This window comes from Zeugodacus cucurbitae, chromosome 6, assembly GCF_028554725.1.
Source record: "Zeugodacus cucurbitae isolate PBARC_wt_2022May chromosome 6, idZeuCucr1.2, whole genome shotgun sequence".
Classification (NCBI taxonomy): domain Eukaryota; kingdom Metazoa; phylum Arthropoda; class Insecta; order Diptera; family Tephritidae; genus Zeugodacus; species Zeugodacus cucurbitae.
This window is the reverse complement of record NC_071671.1, coordinates 13,138,305-13,161,270: the sequence shown is the minus strand read 5'-3', so window position 1 is coordinate 13,161,270 and position 22,966 is coordinate 13,138,305. Positions and strand designations below refer to the sequence as shown.

At 40.2% G+C, this 22,966-nt stretch overlaps 1 protein-coding gene across 8 annotated transcripts in view; it reads right to left on the bottom strand.

The window, feature by feature from the left end:
* Window positions 1–12,150: 12,150 nt before the first annotated feature.
* The window catches only part of LOC105215125 (transient-receptor-potential-like protein), a 48,857-nt gene continuing 38,041 nt past the window's right edge, over window positions 12,151–22,966 (bottom strand). For all 8 annotated transcript variants that reach the window (XM_054233777.1, XM_054233780.1, XM_054233776.1 and 5 more), the window contains 7 exons: window positions 17,193–17,466; window positions 16,206–16,598; window positions 15,596–15,791; window positions 14,742–14,906; window positions 14,443–14,662; window positions 13,461–13,803; window positions 12,151–13,393 (listed from right to left, as the gene is read on the bottom strand). In XM_054233777.1, coding sequence (XP_054089752.1) covers window positions 12,415–13,393; window positions 13,461–13,803; window positions 14,443–14,662; window positions 14,742–14,906; window positions 15,596–15,791; window positions 16,206–16,598; window positions 17,193–17,466 — 2,570 coding nt within the window. In that variant the 3' untranslated portion in view covers window positions 12,151–12,414. The remainder of the gene's footprint in view (window positions 13,394–13,460; window positions 13,804–14,442; window positions 14,663–14,741; window positions 14,907–15,595; window positions 15,792–16,205; window positions 16,599–17,192; window positions 17,467–22,966) is intronic.

The following is a 22,966-nucleotide window of genomic DNA, read 5'->3' as shown; positions in this document are numbered from 1 at the left end:
GAAGCGTAAAAAATAATGAAATAAAATTATTAATTTTTAAAAAACAAATTTTTGGTTTAATTATTGCAGTTGTGAAGTCGTTTGAAAGCAACCGTTTCCTAGAAGCTTGATTAAACAAGTGATTTTTCTCAACAACAACGAATTCGTATGCTTCTACGTATGATCTTCAGAATGGGGGCTCACCGGTTCGTGATTTAACTCGAGAAAAATACATCATTCTACAGTAGTCCAGTAGTCGTATATCATTGCTCTAGAAAGAGTTACCAAAAACAAATTGGTTGACCTTACATATATAGAGACTATTTTGGAACAAATTTCGAACTTATATATATAAGCCTATAGCAGAACTCTACTGCTGTTATAGACAATCAATTAACACAATTTTGAGTTATGAATATTTCGGTCTTTTATTCAACTTTCAAATATAGTAGATTCACTAACACATTGAATTATTCCCGACGGAATCAAATATCAAAAATTGAACGGCTGATTGATCTTCATAGAACGCAGTCGTAGTGGTCATAAGTCCGAAATTCTTATTAATATGTTCTGAGGCAACCAAATTCTAGCCTATAATTCCAGAAGCAACAGTCTCAAAAATCTTATGCAAGGAGGATTATACATTTTTCCCAAATCTTCCGGAGAGAATGGAGAGGGTCATTGACAATGTGATAAGGGCAAGACTATGTGATATTGTTCAATAGTACTTGCTTTTCCCAAAAGAGATGGTGTGATTGCATAGAACTCAATAACAATATCTCTGTATCATCTTATCTTAGCCAGAAGTCGTAAAGTATCTGAACCTTATATAAAATAGACAAAATTATTCTTTCCAGGTGATCAAACTCTTCTTCTTCTTGACTGGCGTAGACACCGCTTACGCGGTTATAGCCGAGTCCAAAACAGCGCGCCACGTATCCCTCCTTCTGGCAGTTTGGCGCCAATTGGTTATACCAAGCGAAGCCAGGTCCCACTCCACCTGGTCCTTCCATAGGAGTGGGGGTCTCCCTCTTCCTCGGCTTCCACCAGCGGGTACTGCATCGAATACTTTCGGAGCTGGAGCACTTTCATCCATTCGAACAACATGACCTAGCCAGCGTAGCCGCTGTTTTTTTATTCTCTGGACTATGTCTATGTCGTCGAATAACACATACAGCTCATCGGTCCATCGTCTGCGGTATTCGCGGTTGCCAATGTTTATGGGACCATAAATCTTCCGCAAAACCTTTCTCTCGAAAACTCCTAGTGACGTCTCATCGGGTGTTGACATCGTCCACGCTTCTGCACCGTAAAGTAGTACGGGAATGATGAGGGACTTGTAGAGTTTGGTTTTTGTTCGTCGAGAGAGGACTTTACTTTTCAATTGCCTACTTAGTCCATAGTAACACCTGTTGGCAAGAGTGATTCTGCGTTGGATTTGCAGGCTGACATTGTTATTGCTGTTAATGCTGGTTCCCAGTTAGACGAAATTATTTACAACTTCAAAGTTATGACTGTCAACAGTGACGTGGGAACCAAGACGCGAATGCGCTGACTGTTTGTTTGACGACAGGAGATATTTCGTCTTGTCCTCGTTCACCACCAGATCCATACGCTTCGCTTCCTTATCCAGTCTGGGGAAAGCAGAACTAACGGCGCGGGTGTTGTTTCCAATGATATCGATATCATCGGCGTACGCCAGTAGCTGTACACTCTTATAGAAGATTGTACCTTCTCTATTTAGCTCTGCAGCTCGTATTATTTTCTCCAGCATCAGGTTAAAGAAATCACACCAGAGTGAGTCACCTTGTCTGAAACCTCGTCTGGTATCGAACGGCTCGGAGAGGTCCTTCCCGATCCTGACGGAGCTTTTGGTGTTGCTCAACGTCAGCTTACACAGCCGTATTAGTTTTGCGGGGATACCAAATTCAGACATCGCGGCATAAAGGCAGCTCCTTTTCGTGCTGTCGAAAGCAGCTTTAAAGTCGACAAAGAGATGGTGAATATTTGGTCTGTTGTTTATTTTGCAGGTCTAAAGCTACACTGATAAGGTCCAATCAGTCTGTTGACGGTGGGCTTTAGTCTTTCACACAATACGCTCGACAGAACCTTAACGCGATGTTGAGGAGGCTTATCCCACGGTAATTGGCGCAAATTGTGGGGTCTCCCTTTTTGTGTATTGGCAGAGTACACTGAGATTCCAAAAGTCGGGCATGCTTTCTTCCGACCATATTCTGCAAAGAAGTTGATCCATGCACCTTATCAGCTCTTCGCCGCCGTATTTGAATAGCTCGGCCGGTAATCCATCGGCCCCGCCGCCTTATTGTTCTTCAAGCGGGTAATTGCTATTCGAATTTCTTCACGGTCGGGCAATGGAGCATCTGCTCCAGCGTCGTCGATTGGGGAATCGGGTTCGCCAACTCCTGGTGTTGTACTTTCACTGCCATTCAGCAGGTCGGCGAAGTGTTCCCTCCATAATCCCAGTATGCCCTGGACATCGGTTACCAGATTACTACCTTGGTCTCTACATGAGGATGCTCCGGTCTTGAAACCTTCAGTTAGTCGCCGGATCTTTTCGTAAAATTTTCGAGCATTACCCCTGTCGGCCAGCTTGTCAAGCTCTTCATACTTACGCATTTCGGCCTCTTTCTTTTTTTGTCTGCAAATGCGTCTCGTCTCGTGCATCTACCAGCTGTTTTTCTGACTTTTCCAAAACCAATGGTTTCGGTTGCAGCTGTACGAAATGAGTTTGATATGCCGTCCCACAGCTCCCTTATACCGAGATGCTGATGAGTGCTCTCAGAGAGCAGGAGTGCAAGTAGAGTAGAAAATCGTTCGGCTGTCGGTTGTGATTGCAGCTTCTCGATATCGAACCTTCCTTGTGTTTGTTGACGTGTGCGCTTTTCTACACAGAGGCGGGTTAGTATCTTAGCTGCTACAAGATAGTGGTCCGAGTCGATGTTGGGACCACGAAGCGTACGCACATCAAAAACACTGGAGACATGTCGTCCATCTATCACAACATGATCGATCTGGTTGCGAGTGATTCGATCCGGGGACAGCCAAGTAGCTTGATGGATTTTCTTATGCTGGAATCTAGTACTACAGACGACCATATTTCGGGCCCCGGCGAAGTCGATCAGCCTCAGACCGTTTGGTGATGTTTCGTCATGGATGCTGAATTTTCCGACTGTTGTGCCAAAGACACCTTCTTTACCCACCCTAGCGTTAAAATCGCCAAGCACGATTTTGACATCGTGGCGGGGGCAGCGCTCATAGAAGGTATCTTTGATCACTTCGTCCTTCTCTTCCGTCGGGGCGTGGGCGCAAATCAGCGATATGTTGAAGAACCTCACCTTGATGTGGATTGTGGCTAGACGTTCATCCACCCGGGTGAATGCCAGGACTCGGCGACGGAGTCTCTCTCCCACCACGAATCCCACACCGAATTTGCGCTCCTTTATATGACCGCTGTAGTAGATGTCACAAGGACCCACCTTCTCCCGTCCTTGTCCCGTCCATCGCATTTTTTGGATTGCGGTGATGTCAACCTTTACTCTTACGAGGACATCAACCAGCTGGGCAGAGGCACCATCCCAATTAAGGGTTCGGACATTCCAGGTGTATGCCCTTAATTCGTAGTCCTTTAAACGTTTGCAGTGGTCGTCATCAAAATTGGGGTCTCTCATCCGAGGCTGTTTCTTCTTGTTCATTGGGGGGTGTTTTTATGTGGTGGGTCCCAAACCCTACGCACAACCGCATAAGCGGGTTTCGCCTTCTCACTTTAGCTCGCCTCCAAACGGATATCTGTTGGCTACCCAGAGGATACTTGGTCTAAGACCGGAAGTCGTGAGCTGCTTGAGCCACATGTAAAAGAATCGTTCCTGGCCACTCCCAAGTGAATGACAGTTAGAAATTTTCCTCACTTACGTGAACTCCTACATATGACTCCATCCTCCAACAGTTTTTGAATGGTTATAAATACAGGAGCATTCCGATAACGTACACACTGCTGTTGGGGAAACTATTTTTAATTATATTAAGACAAAAGTCCGTTGTTTTTAAAAGAAGAGAGACAGTGTTATACAACTCATTTAGAACTACCAAAACTTTTTTAACCAATAACCCTGCTTTTGTCACCAACAAGCTAACGCCTGAAGATTTACAATTCTAAACAAGTTTCAGAAGTGCATTGATAATTAGCAAGCAAAAACAATTTCCGCAATATACTCATTCGAAATTTTAAATTCTCAAAAAAATGAACTACCAATTAAATATGCAAGGCATAATTCTACCTCATAATCCAAGTGGGAGCTCACATCCCCAACCAACTAATTGAAATCGCCGGACATAAAAACCTCACTTTGAAAATTATCGTATAGCCGTGAGTCCGACAAGCCAACAACAACAAAAAATATATATGGACCTTATTAATGTCTGTACATAACTGTCCCCAAAGGCCGAATGTTTTGCATGTCTGTATGTAAATGGAAATGAAAAGTGAAAGCAGGCAATCAGCAATAGAAACAACGGTACCACGGCCGGCGTATGAAAAGTAGAGCGAGTAAATAAATTGTAATGGACGCGCATAAATAAATATTTGAATTTTTTAATAGATTTGCAGACGTGCTCACCAGCGTAATTTTATTTTATTATGACGGCGTAGCGAGCATTTACGAGCGTTGCACATAAATAACTAAAGGACAATAAAAATCATATAACTGTATATGAAAACGAGAGTGAAAGTCACATTTGACATGACGAAAAACTGCTAGGGGAGTGTGGTCAAAAATAAATATCAATTTAAATATGTAGTGTGAGGCGCAGGAAAAAATGTGCCGGAAGCAGCGTAAAGCTAAAAAATAAATATTTACTCTGCCTCTCTACATATACAAATATGAAATAAATATATGAATGCATTTAAATGTATATAAATAACGGGAAATTAGTATAAATACAGCAGCATAACAAACGAAATGAGCTAGCAGGCTACCGAGAGTATGCGTCATAATTTTTTTGCCTTGAAAATTACATGGAACAAGCCTAAGCGCCAATCAAGAGACCCAATTGGAAAATTTAATACATTATTTTATTATAATGGTCGATTAAATACATTTTTTTTTATATCGATCTTGGACATTTGTGTCAACATTAATCCAACAAAATATTTATAGAGATCTGTATGCATCCCAAACTTATTCTCAACTGAAAATGTCAATTTTTAAGCCGAATTCTTGACATTTGCCGGAATGTCTCTAGGATCAAGCGCTCGTCGATTAAATCGATTAAATCGTTTTATATCGATCTTGGACATTGGTGTCAACATTAACCCAACAAAATATTTGTAGAGATCTGTATGCATCCCAAACTTATTCTCAACTGAAAATGTTACCTTTGAGCCGAATTTTCAACATTTGCGGGAATGTCTCTAGGATCAAGCGCTCGTCGATTAAATCGATTAAATCGTTTTATATCGATCTTGGACATTTGTGTCAACATTAACCCAACAAAATATTTGTAGAGATCTGATTGCATCCTAAACTTATTCTCAACTGAAAATGTCACTTTTTGAACCGAATTCTCGACATTTGCGGGAAATTTTGCTTTTCTTTTTTAATTCCAAGAAAATTGCGACTGAGGCTCATCGAATGCTTTCGGATACGTATGAAGAGGCTGTCCTAGGTAAAAAAAGTCTTAAATTTAACGGCGGAAGCAAAGTTGTACACCTAATATAAAGACAGATTTTCATATCGCAGATTCAATGAAGTTTCGACATTTCTTCCCAAGAGAACGAACTGAATATGCTTCTAATTAAGATAATTCCTATTAAAATCACTTTCGTTATCCATCATATTTAAAGTAAGATTTTCTATTGGGTATAGAACATCATGTTGTTGCCCTTAATTGTTTTATTTTTATTTGATTATAGTCGCCGTCGGCAATGAATTATATTAACATATAAACATCCACCACTCAAAGCCTATTTGAATAAATTGTAAATGCTTTAAGGCTTCACGTTTGGCTTTAAAGCTTGCAGGCAGCAGCTTTTGCAGCAATTGTTGGCTGCAGGTTTCACTTGCTGATTTGCATGGTCGACGGATTATGAATTCAAAACATATTTATTTATTTTTCCGAGTGTTGGGTATATTTAGGTGAAAGCGATTTGGTGATACCCGTAATTTGTATGAACAATTAAAGTAGAGTTTTTTTTTTGTGGTATATAAAATTTGCATATTTTTATTGTGTGAGAGCAATGAATGCTTAATTTAATAATTAGTTGGAAAATCAAGTAACATAAGCTTGAGTTGGGATATTTAAATCTCATTATAATTGGCCGAATTTAAAATTTCGTGTCAGATTTTGCAAGATTTGTTACCTTTAGATGAAGAATGTCAAGTTTAAAAACCTTGTAAAATCTCAAAATGTTTCCGTAAGATAATCAACCAATTTAATATCTTCTGCATTCATCTCAGCTTGAAAGATGGACCATGATCTATCATTAAGTGTGAAACTGATATCAGCAAGGTGCCCACAGAAGATGTCTGCTCCTGCATTCTTGAATAGGCTTATTAATATCATCGGAGATTCCCCAGGCCAGAAGTAACTATTTGAAATCTCAAAATAGGCATAGAAGCTCATAATCCGTACGATATGTTCTCTAAACAACTTAGAAAAGTGGACGTGAACATAATTTCTACTGGTTAAATTTTTCATGTCAAATTGGATCACAAACCAACCTACCTTTTACTGTCATTTCAGACGCCCTTAATTTTGCAAATCTAATCAAAGAATTTTGGATTTCGGTTCATAACAACCGCTAGCTACTTTCTACCACATATTGTGAAAAACTAATTGATATATTTTGAGTTTCTTTCGCTTACACAGAGCGATGTTCGACCCAAATGTGTGAAATCGGTCTATATCTTCCCAAAGATCTGATGTATCTCATATTTCCCTAATCATATTTCTATTTCTATATTTCAAATTTTTTCATAATCGGTCACAATATATAATGTATTTGTAAAATTAAGTAAATATGTTCTAACTAACTTACTTAGATATTATTAGAATATATATATATACATATGGCGTAGGGACCGCTTTAAGCGATAATAGCCGAATCCACCAGAGCGCACCACTCGTTTCTCCTTTTTGCTTTTTGGCGCCAACTGGAAACACCAAGTGAAGCCAGGTCACTTTCCACTTGATCCTTCCATCGAACACTTTCAGAGCTGGAGCATTTTCGTCCATTCGAACAACATGACCTAGCCAGCGTAGCCGCTTCTTTTTTTTATTCGTGGAACTATGTCAATATCGTCATATAAATCGTACAGCTCATCGTTCCATCGTCTGCGGTATTCGCCGTTGCGAATGTTAAGAGGACCATAAATCTTGCGCAAAACCTTTCTCTCGAAAACTCCTAGTGTCACCTCATCGGATGTTGACATCGTCCACGCTTCTGCACTATAAAGTACGACGGGAATGATGAGGAACCTGTAGAGTTTGATTTTTGTTCGTCGAGAGAGGACTTTACTTTGCAATTGCTTGGTTCTCAAGTAGACGAAAGTATCTACGACTTCAAAGTTATGACTGTCATCAGTGACTGACTGTTTGTTTAATGACAGGAGAAACCTTGCCAAGCGTTTAAACATATAATGCAACATCTAATGGTGCAACCAGAAAGAGCGTACTTACTTGCCTCCATAAGTTTTTGCTTGATAAATAGCGATACGTATTTGTTTCTTTCTCCTCACCATTAAAGCTGTATGTAAACTCTTAAATGCACAACTGTCCTTTCAATTATAAAAACTTGCTTGAGAACGGCACTTCGAAACAAAGTCAACATTTTTTATATAAATATATCATATATATTTGTCCTGTATAACTTTTAATTTATTACAAATGCTTCATATATACATATTTGCGATGCCAAAAATTTCTCAACAATAGCTAAACGATCTAAATCTAAACATTGATCCGCACAACCAGAAGCATGCGTAGCCAATGCAAAACAACGCCCGAAAATATGCTTCACCTAAATGTCATAAACTATTAAGTTATGTTTATATAAGTATATATCACTTGCAACGTGTCGGCTGTCAAGCACATATAAACATAAATATTATATATAAGTACAAGCAGTTAAACCATTTATGATGGCATTTTCAAGTCAGAAGCGAGCATACACAAATATAAGAATAAAATCACAATACATACGTGTATGTATGTGAAAGCATAAGTTAGCCGAATAAAAAGCAATTGAGTGAAATATCTTCTTATGACATCGTCTACCCGCATATGCGCACATAACCACACACACACATCCAGACACAAATACAATCATCTTCGCTTATCCCCAACTCCCTCATGCGTCTGGTGTCGCATTTCTTTCATGACCAACAACTTTTCCCCGAATCGCCTTCATTTTGAATGCAACGCACGAGCTGAAAATTTATCATGAGAATTATTGAAATTGAAAATGATGAATGTAAAATCTTGCAAAGAAAATAATAATAAAAACGAAATTTCAATGATGACAAGCACTCAGCAAACAGTGGAGACTGTGATAGCCTGAATGAGGATGTGTGTGTGTGTGTGTGTGTGTGTGTGTGTGTGTGTAGTAAGGCAGTGTTTAAAGTTATATCACCAATATTTGGCTGCTAAATCAACTGAATGACTTCTGATCAGCAAAGAAAAAGATGAAAAAATTAAAATAAATTCTCTCAACTGCTTTGTCCTTTGGGTGAGGGCGAGCAGTAGCTTCAGTGGCATAACTGACAAATCAATTTTATTATCACAAAGCTATTTGTGTATTTCTAAATACTTATAGTTTTAGGTTATCTATTTAAGTATAAGGATAGATAAATAATTCACTAAAGCTTTTTGACATAAAACAGTAATGAAATATTGAATTACAGAACAACTTTGGAATGTCATTCAAATGGTACAAGGAGAAATTTTGACCTTTGACTATATTAGGAAAATAAGGCCCTTCTCGTATTAATTTAAACATTTACATGTGCTCTTACGCATTGGCTTCGGAAATCATGCGGTCCTTACATTTTTAATCCATAACGTATGTATATTGTCGGAACTCATTGACTCAAAACTGATATACCAGACTTTCAGATGTTTTAACAATTCCGAAGATTATACCTCATACAAATAATTATATGTGCATTTCTGCTTTTGCTTACATTTCGTATTCACTGTTATTTTTTGGATTTCGGTAAACGTGGAATTAAAGGTTGATCTGTTGCCGTTACTATGTAATGAAAATTGTTTCATACTTTTCTCGTTCGTTGTACAGTTTCATTAAGAATGTGCTTGTAAATTGGGAATTGCATAGTAAATATTTATATGTGCAAAATCAGTTTAGCTGATCTTTCTTACTGATAGTGTCGCAGCAAAAACTTTGTTTGTTATAATTTGTACGCAAAATTATTATAATAAATATTAAAAATTTGATTATATTTATTTAACTTTAAGCCTTAAATGCCTCGTGGTACTAGTTTATCAGCCGAGGAACAAGGAATAATCATAGGAATGCATAAAAGCTGTTCCAAAGTGGTAACCCCACCACACTAATTATGGTATAGTGCGACGCAGCGGACGAAAAACAACATTGATGATCGGTTCAAAAGAATGACGGCTGGCAGTAGCGGACTCGATAAGCAGCGGTCAAATAAGGACCATGTTAAGACTACAAATAACAAGAAATATCATTTTTTCAATTATACATAACAATCAGTTTCTCAAACACACCTCAACCACAAACCTAAACCAACAAACAAAGACACAATAAAACACATTTGAGGTCTGCAAATATATACCAATTCTGGGCCGATGAGTGATAGAATAAAGTCTTTAGTGACGAAAAAAAATTAAATTTGGTCGGCTCAGATCATTGCAAGAAATATTGGAGTGATTCGCGTGAGGAACGACGGTCCTACTACAAGCGATGTTTTGGCAGCGGTACCTTTCACGGGCTGCATTTTGCTGCAGTGGAAAGCCATCTACATGTTTTATATCCACTCAAAATAATGCTAATATCTATGTACATCTTTTGGACAGCGAGTTAATGAAATTTGCAGGTAATATTTATGGCCTGTAACAGAACATATCAGCAGGATAACGCTTCAATCCACACGAAGAACGTCTTTAACAAACGGAAAATTCCCGCATTACAATGTGCAGCATTGATTTCGAACCTAAATCCTATTGAGGATCTCTGGGGGATCCTCTCTGGTCCTGTTTCCCAAAACTGAAAGCAGTTTCAGACAGTACGTCACCTAAACTACAGTCATTAGTTAATTCTATTCTTAATTTAGTTTTAAAATATAAGGAAAATGCTACTGACTATTAACATAAAAACATTTCTTTCAGTTAAACTTCAATGTATAGGATTTACTGGTAAAAATAGTAAAATGCACATATAAATATTTACTATTAGCCTAAACTTAATTTCTGTGTTATAGATATATAGATAAAAAATTTGAAATTTGTTATTTTTTTTTTGTTTTTTTTTATATCGTATATATTAATAATACATACCCAAAATATTTTGTAATTTTGTAATCTTTTATTTTTTTCGCGAAAAGTTCATGCACATATAATTATTTGTATGAGGTAAAGCCCATTAAAGAGCTGATTTCTTATCATACGGGCTTACTTACTTATACATATATACAATAACTACTATCTATAACACTGCAAAAACAATAGCCGGTCTAACATCAATTTTAACTTCGAAGACAATTTCTTATATTATTTTAAGCGGCAATGTCCAACGGCAATTTAATCTTGATCTTAGCTGCAACAAATCAAACTCAGCGGGAAATGTCATATGAGTTTTCTGCATGTACATAAATACATATATATTAAGATATGTACTTACACATATCTTGCGAATTAGAAAGCTTAAAGCTTAGTTGATGAACTTTCTGACTTAGATTAAATTCAGCCGACAAAGTACAAACTGAAAATGAAATAATTTAGCTGTTATGACTTTGTTCAAACTGATTTTGGGTAGTGAAAGGGTTAAGACGTAAATTCTGTTTGGCAATAAAGATTCGAAATGCATATCTAATGCAAAACTATATCCGCTTCAATCCTTAAATGTGACAATTGCTGCAAAATGGAAAGACAGTTGAATTTCCCTAACTCGAATCACCATAATCCACAAAAAAAAGGTCGCGTTAGAGAGACGTCCGAGTTACGGAAGGTAATTTGTATAAATTTAACTTCTATTGTCAATTCAAGAGTTCTAGTTATATACTGCTACGAGTTATAGAAAATCGACTTATGGAAGTTCAACTGTAGCACAAAAATTATACATCTAATTTATAGATTTAAGGTACTCTGAAAATTCCGAAATTATAAACCAACTAAATTTAGTTGCTCACACTATTTAAATAGTGTGTACACTCCAGCTTTAGTTTCTAGCGACTCGGAAAAAAGTCGGACATACGCAGAATTGCTTAAAAATATAAATTACTATATGCAACTTCCAACTTAAACATTCTGCAATAAAATTTTCAGTTTTTACAACTCCGAATGACTCCGAAAAAACTCCGAAACTATAACAAACATAAGTGTCATATGCAAACTTCTAAAAGAAATTACTACGAACTTAAATACTATGTTCTTGTGTACTCCGAAAAATTCCTAAAAACTCCGAATTCATAATAAATTCTTTTGTTAGACTTTAACCCCCAGAAATAAATTTTTACATACACATTTGTAAACTACGATTGCATGAAAGTCAGCCAAACTGTTGTTTTTGAGCCACTGCATTCTTTACATAGCAAATTAAATTTAATTATGCGGTATTATGACTTGCTAAACAAGGATAAATAACTTAGATTTAAGTATATTTAATTTAAATTATTTAATTGCTTTTCACACCTCATAAATCCGAAAAATAACGTGTACAAATTTGTATCTCATTGCATTAAATATTTATATACTTTAATAATCCGCTTTAACAAGTGTTTGAACCTAATAAATTCCACAAATATTTACTCTTCATCAACATAAATATATGAACCATAGGTGATAATAAGAAATTAAATTTTGATTAATTTTCGTTTGAAGGCATTGCAATCTGGAGGCAACAGTGCGTACACGAATAAATTTAATAGGAAAATTATGCTAGAATGAAAGACGATATTTATTTTATATTTGATATTTAGATAACAATTTATTATTGCATTTTGTTAACAAACATTTGCTTTGAAAAGCAACAGCAAATTTCACTTCATATATGGCTGAGAGTATGATGGTTTCAAGGAAGGCACACATTTTTCGGAGTTGTCGGTGGTCATATTTTTAGCATTTTTCAGAGTCTTTTTCAATTATTTATTTTATTCATATAATTATTGGAAGCCTTCTCACAACTATACTAGAGCTTCCTCAGCCAAATATGAAATCAGCTTACATCCACTGCTTGCCGTTACGATCCACTGGCGGTGGTGGCGCACGATTGCCATTGCCACTACTTCTACCACCATTATTACCACCCGACGACTGCTGCCCTGTAGACTTCGACTGTTTTTCATTTTCGATGCTGAAGCCACGCTCGGCACGTCCTTCCCTTTTCCTTGCGCCACCTGCCGGCTGCATAAGACTAACATTTACAACCGAACTGACCTCGGAGAGATTGTCATCGTTGGAGTGTAAGTATTGTTCGCCATCCGTGTCGCCATCATCCAAATCGACCACATCGATGTCGAAGGAACTGGTATTAGCGGTGGGTCCAGTGTAACCTGGCCGACGTCCGGAGTAACCGAACTCTACAGAAAATGGCGTGTGACGACTGCCGGGTGCATTTGCGCCGCTCTCTTTGCTGATGTTGCTATGTATGTAGCTAGGCGGTGCTTGTGGTGCAGTTGACTTTTTCACCGAACCACTGGGTCCACTTGTGGTTGCGCTGATAGCCTTGCCAGGTGCTTGCACTTTTGGTGCCGGTGGTTTCGTCGATTGTTGCTGCTTGGCCAGTGATGCGGCGGAGAGTGGTAATTCATTGCTTGGCTTGCTAGACTGCTTGCCGCTATTGTTGTTACCCTTGTGGTTGTTATTTTCAGGCGCTTTAACTGCTTTGTTGAGCTCTATTTCCGGTGCGGTCTTGGCGCGTGTCAGCAGTGGATATTCTGCCTGCTGAAATTTCTGCTGCTTTTGCTTCAGAAATGTTTGCTCTTTGTAGGTGGGTTGTTGTTGTTGCTGGAAGGCGCGTAGTAACTCGCGCTTTTTCATCTCAGCCGTTCTGGCGTGTGGTGCATCGTAATGATCATCGATCTCTTCACTAATCTTATTGAGCAAATCCAGTAGTGTTGAGGTCTTCTCATCCTCAAACTCTATAGGTATCGGCGACTCGATACCCGGACGTGAAAAGGTAGGACTAAGCATGATGAGTCTGTGCAGAAATTGGGAAGAATTTTAGTCCCGGAATATTTGTGACGATTTCAGTTAAATTTACTCACCGCTTCGCCTCCTCGATCGCCTTTCCAAGATGCTGCAAGTTGTCCGCATCGTGATAGTTGCTGCAGCGTCCGATTTGCGAGTTCTTGGTTACGCCACGCAGCACCACCGTCCACTTGTGTGTTGCTGATTGCGCAGCCACAGTGCGTGCAACACGTCGGAAACGCTCGAGCGGTGTTTCGTTGGGATCGCGCGATGGTTCCTTCTCGATTTTGATTTCGTTAATTTCACCTTCGCCATTCACATTGAAATTGGCATCTTCGGCGTAGACGACATTCACTGGCGCCACCTGGAAGCCCTTCATGAGACGTCGTTCCCACACTTTGTTGCGCTTGGCACGTGATGCTGCAAATAGAGTATTGGAAGGAAATGTTGAATACAATTTTGAGAAATGTTGAGATATTCATGAATTTTGACTCAAACATAATTATTTTTAGGATGAGGATGACAGCATAAATCAAATCATCGCCTCATTCCGACTAACATATTCCTAAGTGCTTTCAAATTTTATACAAAAGCTAACAAAGATACTTCAATCGGAGGTAATTTACATATCTATTAAAGCGGCCTTTGTCAATTATGGGGATATTGGGAGTATATAAAGAATTTTACAGCACACAAGGAAAAATATGGCTCAAGAGCATTAAAAATTATGTATTGTGTTTTATTAATAACTTTTATACAATTTGAACCTACTCCGAAAAATTCGGAAAAACTCCGAAAGATTCCGAATTGTTAATAAACTCCATTTGACCACGAAAAATTGAAAAATACTCCGAATACGTTATTTTGATTTCTTATGCCAAATTCAGTATATCAGAGAATATACCAAACCTATCCAACCTTATAAAATAATACTTAATTTGTAATGTATTTCAAATGTCTCCGAATTTCCTCTCTTCTCAATGCCATATTGTAAAGTATTTTGAACTAACAGTAAAGAATAATCCACAGTCTAGTAACAGTCACTTCAATCACACTTACGTTTCTCACGCTTACTCGCGCTCGAACAATCCAATCCGCTATTCTCGAACACATCCAAAATCTCATAGCGCATTGTGGAGATCTCGCATTTCAGCTCATTAATATCATCCTCGGTGACAGGATTCTCCTCAAACTTGCGATGCTCCGCCGAAATGAAACGCCAAACCAACGAACGCATTATATTGTCATAGGCATTCTCCTGGTCCTTAAGCTGGCGCTTCTGCGGGTGGGAAAGAAAACAATTACTCGCAAGTGTCTCACATTACAAATGCGGCCATTTAGTGCCTAATTAGCTGTACCTTTGAACGCTTCTTATCGATCTCCTTGCTCGATTTGCGGAACACCCTGATTAGCCACTTAGCCGAGGGCATTATATTGAAGGGTGGCGGCAGCGTGGCGCTGTCCTCAAAGTAGCTCATCCACAATTTGGTGCGTGCGAACTTCCACTCCGTGTCCGAGTGTTCCTGCAAAGAAAAGAAAAAGCGTGCGCTTGTAGTGGACGTAAGTGGGTGATAAAAAATCTTAAACTAAAGCTTTTGTGCCTACAAACGTTGCATGGCATAAATCAGGCATTGAATGGTGAAACGGCGTTGCGGCGCAAACAAATAAATCTATTTTCGGTCACAGGCAGACGCATACTTCCGTCGGCGCTTTCATTGTGCGTACGTGATGGCCGACCAGACGGTCTGCGACAATTGCTTGGTCTATGCCTGCGAGGGTAACGCATACTTTATGTGCCACAAACACGTGTTCGATTGCGCGGGAGGGGTGGTAAGCAAGTTGCCACTTTGACTCGGTAATCAGTTCAATCTTTACGTGCATCTACACCGACACTAGCACGTCTCCATCAGTGGTCCTTTGTTCGTCGGCCGCTGGACACAGACAAAACGTTGTCGCTTGCTGACTTACCAGCTTGCTGACATATCAATTCAACAACTTGGTCATTCAACACCCGGCCGACATACCCATCCACCGACCGCCTTGCAGCCTCTTCCAGCTACAAATTATTCATTTGCACATATTCTTCTCTATGAGTGGTCCCTTTCAGTTGTCCCGCTGTCTTGTTGTTTGTCAACGGTCTCTCCGGTCTTTTCCCATCCCCACTTCGTCGTCGAGTTCATTTCATTCATTCGTTTAAGCAATTTCAACTTACATCAATCATGGCATATGAATTGGACATCATCGCGATGAGTAGATTCAACAATACAATCACATTGATGACACTGTACGAGCCGAACATCAGCAAACCCCAGAAGCGTGTGTATGATTTAATGCCGGTCAGCTCGAAATCGGACAGGCCAACCATGCCGAAACTGGCCCAGAAGAGTGATTGCGATGACTCGAAGAGGCTGCAAAGGGAAATCAAATGTGAAATATATTGAAAGAAATGTGTACGAATATGTGTGTGAGTGTTGAATAAGTAATGAATAATTGGAAATAATCTATGGCGGCTGAGATGATGAACAAATGAAGGATTACACAGCGCTGAAGCGCTGATGACAAGAGAAATATATGGATTGAAATATTACAGTAAGCTGGAGGGCCAGAGGTAGGGAGGCTGAAGGAACAAAGTGAATAAATTTGCGAGGAAAACGAATTTGGACAGCGCAATGTTTTTGGTAATACACATGATAGTGAAAGCTTCAGTCGAAAGCTAAACTGAATACGAAGTCCGGTGAGACTTTGTATTAAGCGTTAAAATGAGTTTAGTGCTATTTAAAAATCAATTAATTCAGTCAACACTTTAACTGTTTTCCACTTACTTTCCAAAACGCCGCCACTTCATACACGAATCTCCATTGCCACCCCAATCGGCTGAACCATCCGGCAAACTATAGCACTTGCTCTTCTCCAAATCAGCGAAATACCACAGCAATTGATTGAGACCACAAGCAAAGGCGAACAGCACTAAAGAGTAGATGAAGAAAAATTTCACAATGTCGATAACCATGCGTCCAAGTGAGATCTGCAACGGTCCCAAGTGTGGATTGATCGAGAAGAGATGTACCAGTTTGAGTGCTGAGAACACGTTAGCAGCGGCTAGTAGACCTTCAGCGATTAACTGTGGATCATAGTCGTCCCATTTCTCGCGTGGCACGTACGCCATTTTCGAATCGTGCGCGATTTCGCTGGTCTGCTGTATGTAGGCGAGGATTCTGTGTGGAAGAATGAGAAAGAGAAAAGAATGGAATAGTTCGAACACTACAAACATTTCTCTCTTGAACTATACAGATAATTAAAGCTAGAACTCAATAGCAGAGGTATAAGCCAAAAATCAACTAATACTGTGAACCAAAGTATTTGAAGCCGAATTCGAATGGCTGATAGATCTTATGAGAAGACTTTTCTTCTCAGAAATTAGTCCGGAGATATGTCGTTGCCGGTAAGGAAAGACTTTCTGAAGTTGTTCCAAGATGGGATCGAACTGAGGTCCTCGTCTAGCCCGTATCCGTATCGTTGCCCTTATTGATGTTACAAAAATGGCAAGATGGTTTCATAAGGCCCACTCATTATCAGAAGTGGACGGAAATTAACTTATTCGTAATAACTTTATGTAGTGGAGAAAGCCATGAAGGGACTTAAGCCTTTTCTGGTTGGATAATCTCAAAGTTCATCTTGAGAAATTTTTTAATATTTTACTTCAGCGTTTTTAAACATAATCTACAATTTTCATATATTCTTTACACTCTTCAATTTCAAATAAAACACATATTTTTATACCCACCACCACTCCACCCGCTCTCACTTACCTCAAACACATGACGCTGACGTACAAACTGTTGCGCAGAAAATCAATGAAATTCCACATGTTACGCAAATAGCTCTTCATGCCCACCGTGAATATCTCCTGCACCTCCTCCCACATGAAGCCGAACACGTAGAAGACCACCAACAGCTCCAGCTTAGTCGGCGCTTTACCACGCTGACGCAGCTGTTCTTCGGCCAGCGCCTGCCGCATGCGTTCGGTGCCGAAAAGACGTATGACATCGTCGTCGGCACGTTGCGAGACCAGGATTAGGATGACTGTTTGCCAAAGGATGTGTATGTGACAGGCGGAACGGCGCGTCGGAACGCAGAGTTGCATTCAAGGACAGTGTCGGACATGCGAGCGAAGTGCAGCAGTCAGCAGAATGTTGAAAGCAGGAAATTGGAAAAAAGAACATAGAAAGAAAGCATAGAAAAATAGAGCAAAAAAATCATTTGTTTGAGAAAGCGCTACCGAAATGGCTAAAGTGCAGAGAAGATAAATTGAGAAATTGAAAAATATTGCCGGGAATCTTTTCATGCTGCCAACGTGTCTGCGCATTGTATGACTTTGATAACTGCTTATTTGTTGCGACTGTCAAGCGCTTGTGGCCGTCACACTAAAAGCACTCCGTTACAATCACCGTAACATGCATACACAAACACACCATCACAGACTTGCTGTAATACACATGAGTTGTGTAACGGCACATAAGTCTATAAATATAATTCGATTTTGCTCTACTCCAACCAACCACAGTGACCAGCGGTTTCCGCTTGTTTGCTTCTATATCTAGAACTAGCTTTTAGTTGTCTTTTTCATTTCTTACTCTTTCTTTTACATTGTTGCTGCTTTTATCGCTCGTAGCGCCTTGGCTTCACTGCAACAATTGCTGCCACAATCCCATGGGTATTTACTTCGTCCACTGAAGTATTTATTATTGCCGCTGTCTGTTTGACTCGATTAGATAATGTTCATAAATGGGTTTCTAAATGTTTGACAAATACGATTTGACTCAGTTGCCACAACTAGGGATAATGTGTGGTGCCACGAAATAAGAGTACGTGTCGGACATATATATGTATGTATCATGAAGAAAATTCTTGTTTTCTTTGCACGAGATAAGATATGAAAGTTCAGACGAACTTTGTAATTTAGTTGAAGTTTTAAGAAAGGTGGCAACTCTACACAGTAAAATTTTGGAATTTAAAGTTTCTTACAACTATTGTCTTTATTATCCAAGGAGAGGAAAATGATTTTAAATTAAATTCTAAGTAGGTGGCAACTCTTATCAAACATAAACACTTAATACTTTAAATTATTATACTATTACATAGTCCAGGAGCATCCCAGGGAGGATGGGATCGTGTGTAGAAGTTCACGCAAGTGAGGAAAGTTTTTGATTGTCATTCACTTGGGAGTGGCCAGAAACGATTCTTATCCACATGGTTCAAGCAGCTCACGACTTCCGGTTTTAGACCAAGTATCCTCTGGGTAGCCAACAGACATCCGTTTGAAGGCGAGCTAAAGTGAGAAGGCGAAGCCCGCTTATGCGGTTGTGTGTAGGGCTTGGGACCCACCACATAAAAACGAAGTACCAATGAAAAATCTACGAAAGCCTCGGATGAGACACGCCCTTTTGATGACGACCCCTGCAAACGTTTTAAGGATAATGATATAAGGGCATGCACCTGGAATGTCCGGACCCTTAATTGGGAAGGTGCCCAGCTGGTTGATGTCCTCATACGACTCAAGGCTGACATCACCGCCATCCAAGAAGTGCGATGGACGGGACAAGGACGGAAGAAGGTGGGTCCTTGTGACATCTACTACAGCGGCCATATAAAGGAGCGCAAATTTGGTGTTGGATTTGTGGTGGGAGAGAGACTCCGTCGCAGAGTCCTGGCATTCACCCCGGTGGATGAACGTCTTGCCACAATCCGCATCAAAGCGAGGTTCTTCAACATATCGCTGATTTGCGCCCACGCCCCAACGGAAGAGAAGGACGATGTGACCAAAGATGCTTTCTATGAGCGCCTAGAACGCACCTATGAGCGCTGCCCCTGCCACGATGTCAAAATCGTGCTTGGCGATTTTAACGCCAGGGTGGGTAAAGAAGGTGTCTTTGGCACAACAGTCGGAAAATTCAGCCTCCATGACGAAACATCGCCAAACGGCCTGAGGCTGATCGACTTCGCTGGGGCCCGAAATATGGTCGTCTGTAGTACCAGATTCCAGCATAAGAAAATACATCAAGCTACTTGGCTGTCTCCTGATCGAAACACGCGGAACCAAATCGATCACGTTGTGATAGACGGAAGACATGTCTCCTGTGTTTTAGACGTGCGTACGCTCCGAGGACCAAATATAGACTCGGACCATTATCTGGTCGCAGCGAAGATACGCACCGGCCCTGTGCAGCAAAGAATGCCCGTCAACAAACACAAGGAAGGTTCGACGTCGAAAAGCTGCAATCGCAACAGACAGCCACGAAATACTCTACTCGACTTGCACTCCTGCTCTCTGAGAGCACTCATCAGCATCTCGGTATAAGGGAACTGTGGAACGGCATCTCAAACTCACTGTGTACCGCTGCAGCCGAAACATTGGTTTTCGGCAACGACAAAAAACAAGCTGGTACGATGAGGAGTGCCGTCTCGCAGCGGAGAGAAAACAGACTGCCTACCTCGCAACGTTGCAAACGACCACAACACGTGCGTGATGGGATAGATACCGAGAGCTGAAGAGGGAAGCCAGACGCATCTGCAGACAAAAAACGAAAGAGGCCGAAATGCGTGAGTACGAAGAGCTTGAGAAGCTGGCAGACAGAGGGAATGCTCGAAAATTTTATGAAAAAATGAACCGACTTAACGAAGGTTTCGAGACCGGAGCATCCTCATGTAGAGACCAAGGTGGTAATCTGGTTACTGATATCCAGGGCATACTGGGATTATGGAGGGAACACTTGTCCGACCTGCTGAATGGCAGTGAGAGTACAACACCAGGATATGGCGAACCCGATCCCCCAATCGATGACGATGGAACAGATGTGCCATTACCCGACCATGAAGAAATTCGAATAGCAATTACCCGCTTGAAGAACAACAAAGCAGCGGGGGCCGATAGATTACCGGCAGAACTATTCAAATACGGCGGCGAAGAGCTGATAAGGTGCATGCATCAGCTTCTTTGCAGAATATGGTCGGAAGAAAGCATGCCTGACGATTGGAATCTCAGTGTGCTCTGCCCAATCCATAAAAAGGGAGATCCCACAATCTGCGCCAATTACCGTGGGATCAGCCTCCTAAATATCGCATACAAGGTTCTATCGAGCGTACTGTGTGAAAGACTAAAGCCCACCGTCAACAAACTGATTGGACCTTATCAGTGTGGCTTTAGACCTGGAAAATCGACAACTGACCAGATATTCACCATGCGCCAAATTTTGGAGAAGACCCGTGAAAAGAGGATCGACACACACCACCTTTTTGTCGATTTTAAAGCTGCTTTCGACAGCACGAAAAGGAGTTGCCTCTACGCCGCGATGTCTGAATTTGGTATCCCCGCAAAACTAATACGGCTGTGTAAATTGACGTTGAGCAACACCAAAAGCTCCGTCATGATTGGGAAGGACCTCTCCGAGCCGTTCGATACCAAACGAGATTTCAGACAAGGTGACTCACTATCGTGCGACTTATTTAACCTGATGCTGGAAAAAATTATAAGAGCTGCAGAGCTAAACCGAGAAGGTACAATCTTCTACAAGAGTGTACAGCTCCTGGCGTACGCCGATGATATTGATATCATCGGAAGCAACAACCGCGCCGTTTGTTCTGCTTTTTCCCGCATGGATAAGGAGGCGAAGCGAATGGGTCTGGAGGTGAATGAGGACAAGACGAAATATCTCCTGTCATCAAACAAACAGTCGGCGCATTCGCGTCTTGGCTCCCACGTCACTGTTGACAGTCATAACTTTGAAGTCGTAGATACTTTCGTATACCTGGGAACCAGCATCAACAACACGAACAATGTCAGCCTCGAAATCCAGCGCAGAATAACTCTTGCCAACAGGTGCTACTTTGGACTGAGTAGGCAATTGAACAGTAAAGTCCTCTCTCGACGAACCAAAATCAAGCTCTACAAGTCGCTTATCATTCCCGTCCTGCTTTACGGTGCAGAAGCTTGGACGATGTCAACATCAGATGAGACGACACTAGGAGTTTTCGAGAGGAAAATTTTGCGTAAGATTTATGGTCCTCAGAACATTGGCAACGGCGAATACCGCAGACGATGGAACGATGAGCTGTACGAGTTATACGACGACATTGACATAGACAGCGGCTACGCTGGCTAGGTCATGTTGTCCGAATGGACGAAAACACTCCAGCCCTGAAAGTGTTCGATGCAGTACCCGCCGGAGGAAGCCGAGGAAGAGGAAGGCCTCCACTCCGTTGGAGGGACCAGGTGGAGAGCGACCTGGTTACACTTGGGATCTCCAACTGGCGCCGAACTGCAAAGGAGAGAGAGAGGTGGCGCACTATCGTCGATTCGGCTATAACCGGCTAAACGGTTGCAACGCCAATCACATACATACAGTCCAGCACTTAGGCCTTTAAGCGGCTCATCGTGGAACCACCGGGACTTGAACTCTGGGGTTGTTAGTAACGATGTCGATAGTGCCACTTGCAATGAACACTACCATGTCCTCTCTAGATGATTCTTGATAAATTTATTCAATTCAATATGTTTTATAAGTTCAACTTTCAAGACACCCTCAATAAAATCGCCACCGATCTTTGTCACTCTTTCTTCCTGTGCAAAGAATATGTTCCACAGTTTCCTCACATTCTACTTCTTAGCAGCTTCTACAGTAATCTTTATATGTATATATATTTTTTTGTAATATATATATGTATATATACACTACTGGAAAAAATTAAGGGATAAAAAAAATTCCAAATTTTTGGGCAAATTTCAACAGGCCGTAACTTCGAAAGAAATGGTCGTACAAGAAATCGATAAAGAAGGAAATTATAGCTCCAAGTGTCTAGTTTTTGGATTAGAACTTTAGCTTAGTCACTATAAGGATCAGATACTTCGTTCATTTAGCTTTAATTTGGTTTTTTGAACACCTCGATAGGTCCACTTCTCGCCGAGATATCGGTCTTCAAATGGAAAAGGATCCTTTTGTCTTTGATTATCGATATCTCAGCTACCAGACAGAAAGTTAAAGGTGGGTTTCAAGAACTTGAATGTATTCTCATTAACGACTAGCCTTTGTTTTTCCGAAATTTTTTTTTTCTTATTGTCACATGAATTTGAAAATGTAACAAAAAAAAAGGCTTTTGGTGGTTTTTTGGAAAATCGAGCGCTAGATCGAAAATATTGAGGAAGCCACTAATGTTAAGTGTGCCTTTTACGGTTCAATATGTCCACAAAAACCCTACAAAAAAATTAAATTAATCCAGCCAGCCGTTTTTTTTTATCACTCGCTCAAATTTTTGAAAAAATTAAAGGATCACGTTTTTTGCTCTGAAAAACTCATAATTTTTAAAAATGAGGAAAAAAATCGTTTTAATTTCGCTTAAATTTTAAACAAAAAAAAAAAAAACAGTTAAGGAACAAGTTGTCTGCGATTGGGGAAGTTTCGTGCAACAATATTCGCATAGACAAAAGGTTGTCGTCGAAATTTTTTTTATTTGTTTTGGTCAGAATTGAAAATTTTTTACTTTTTTAATTTAATACGCAGACAACTTGTTCCTTAACTGTTTTTTTTTG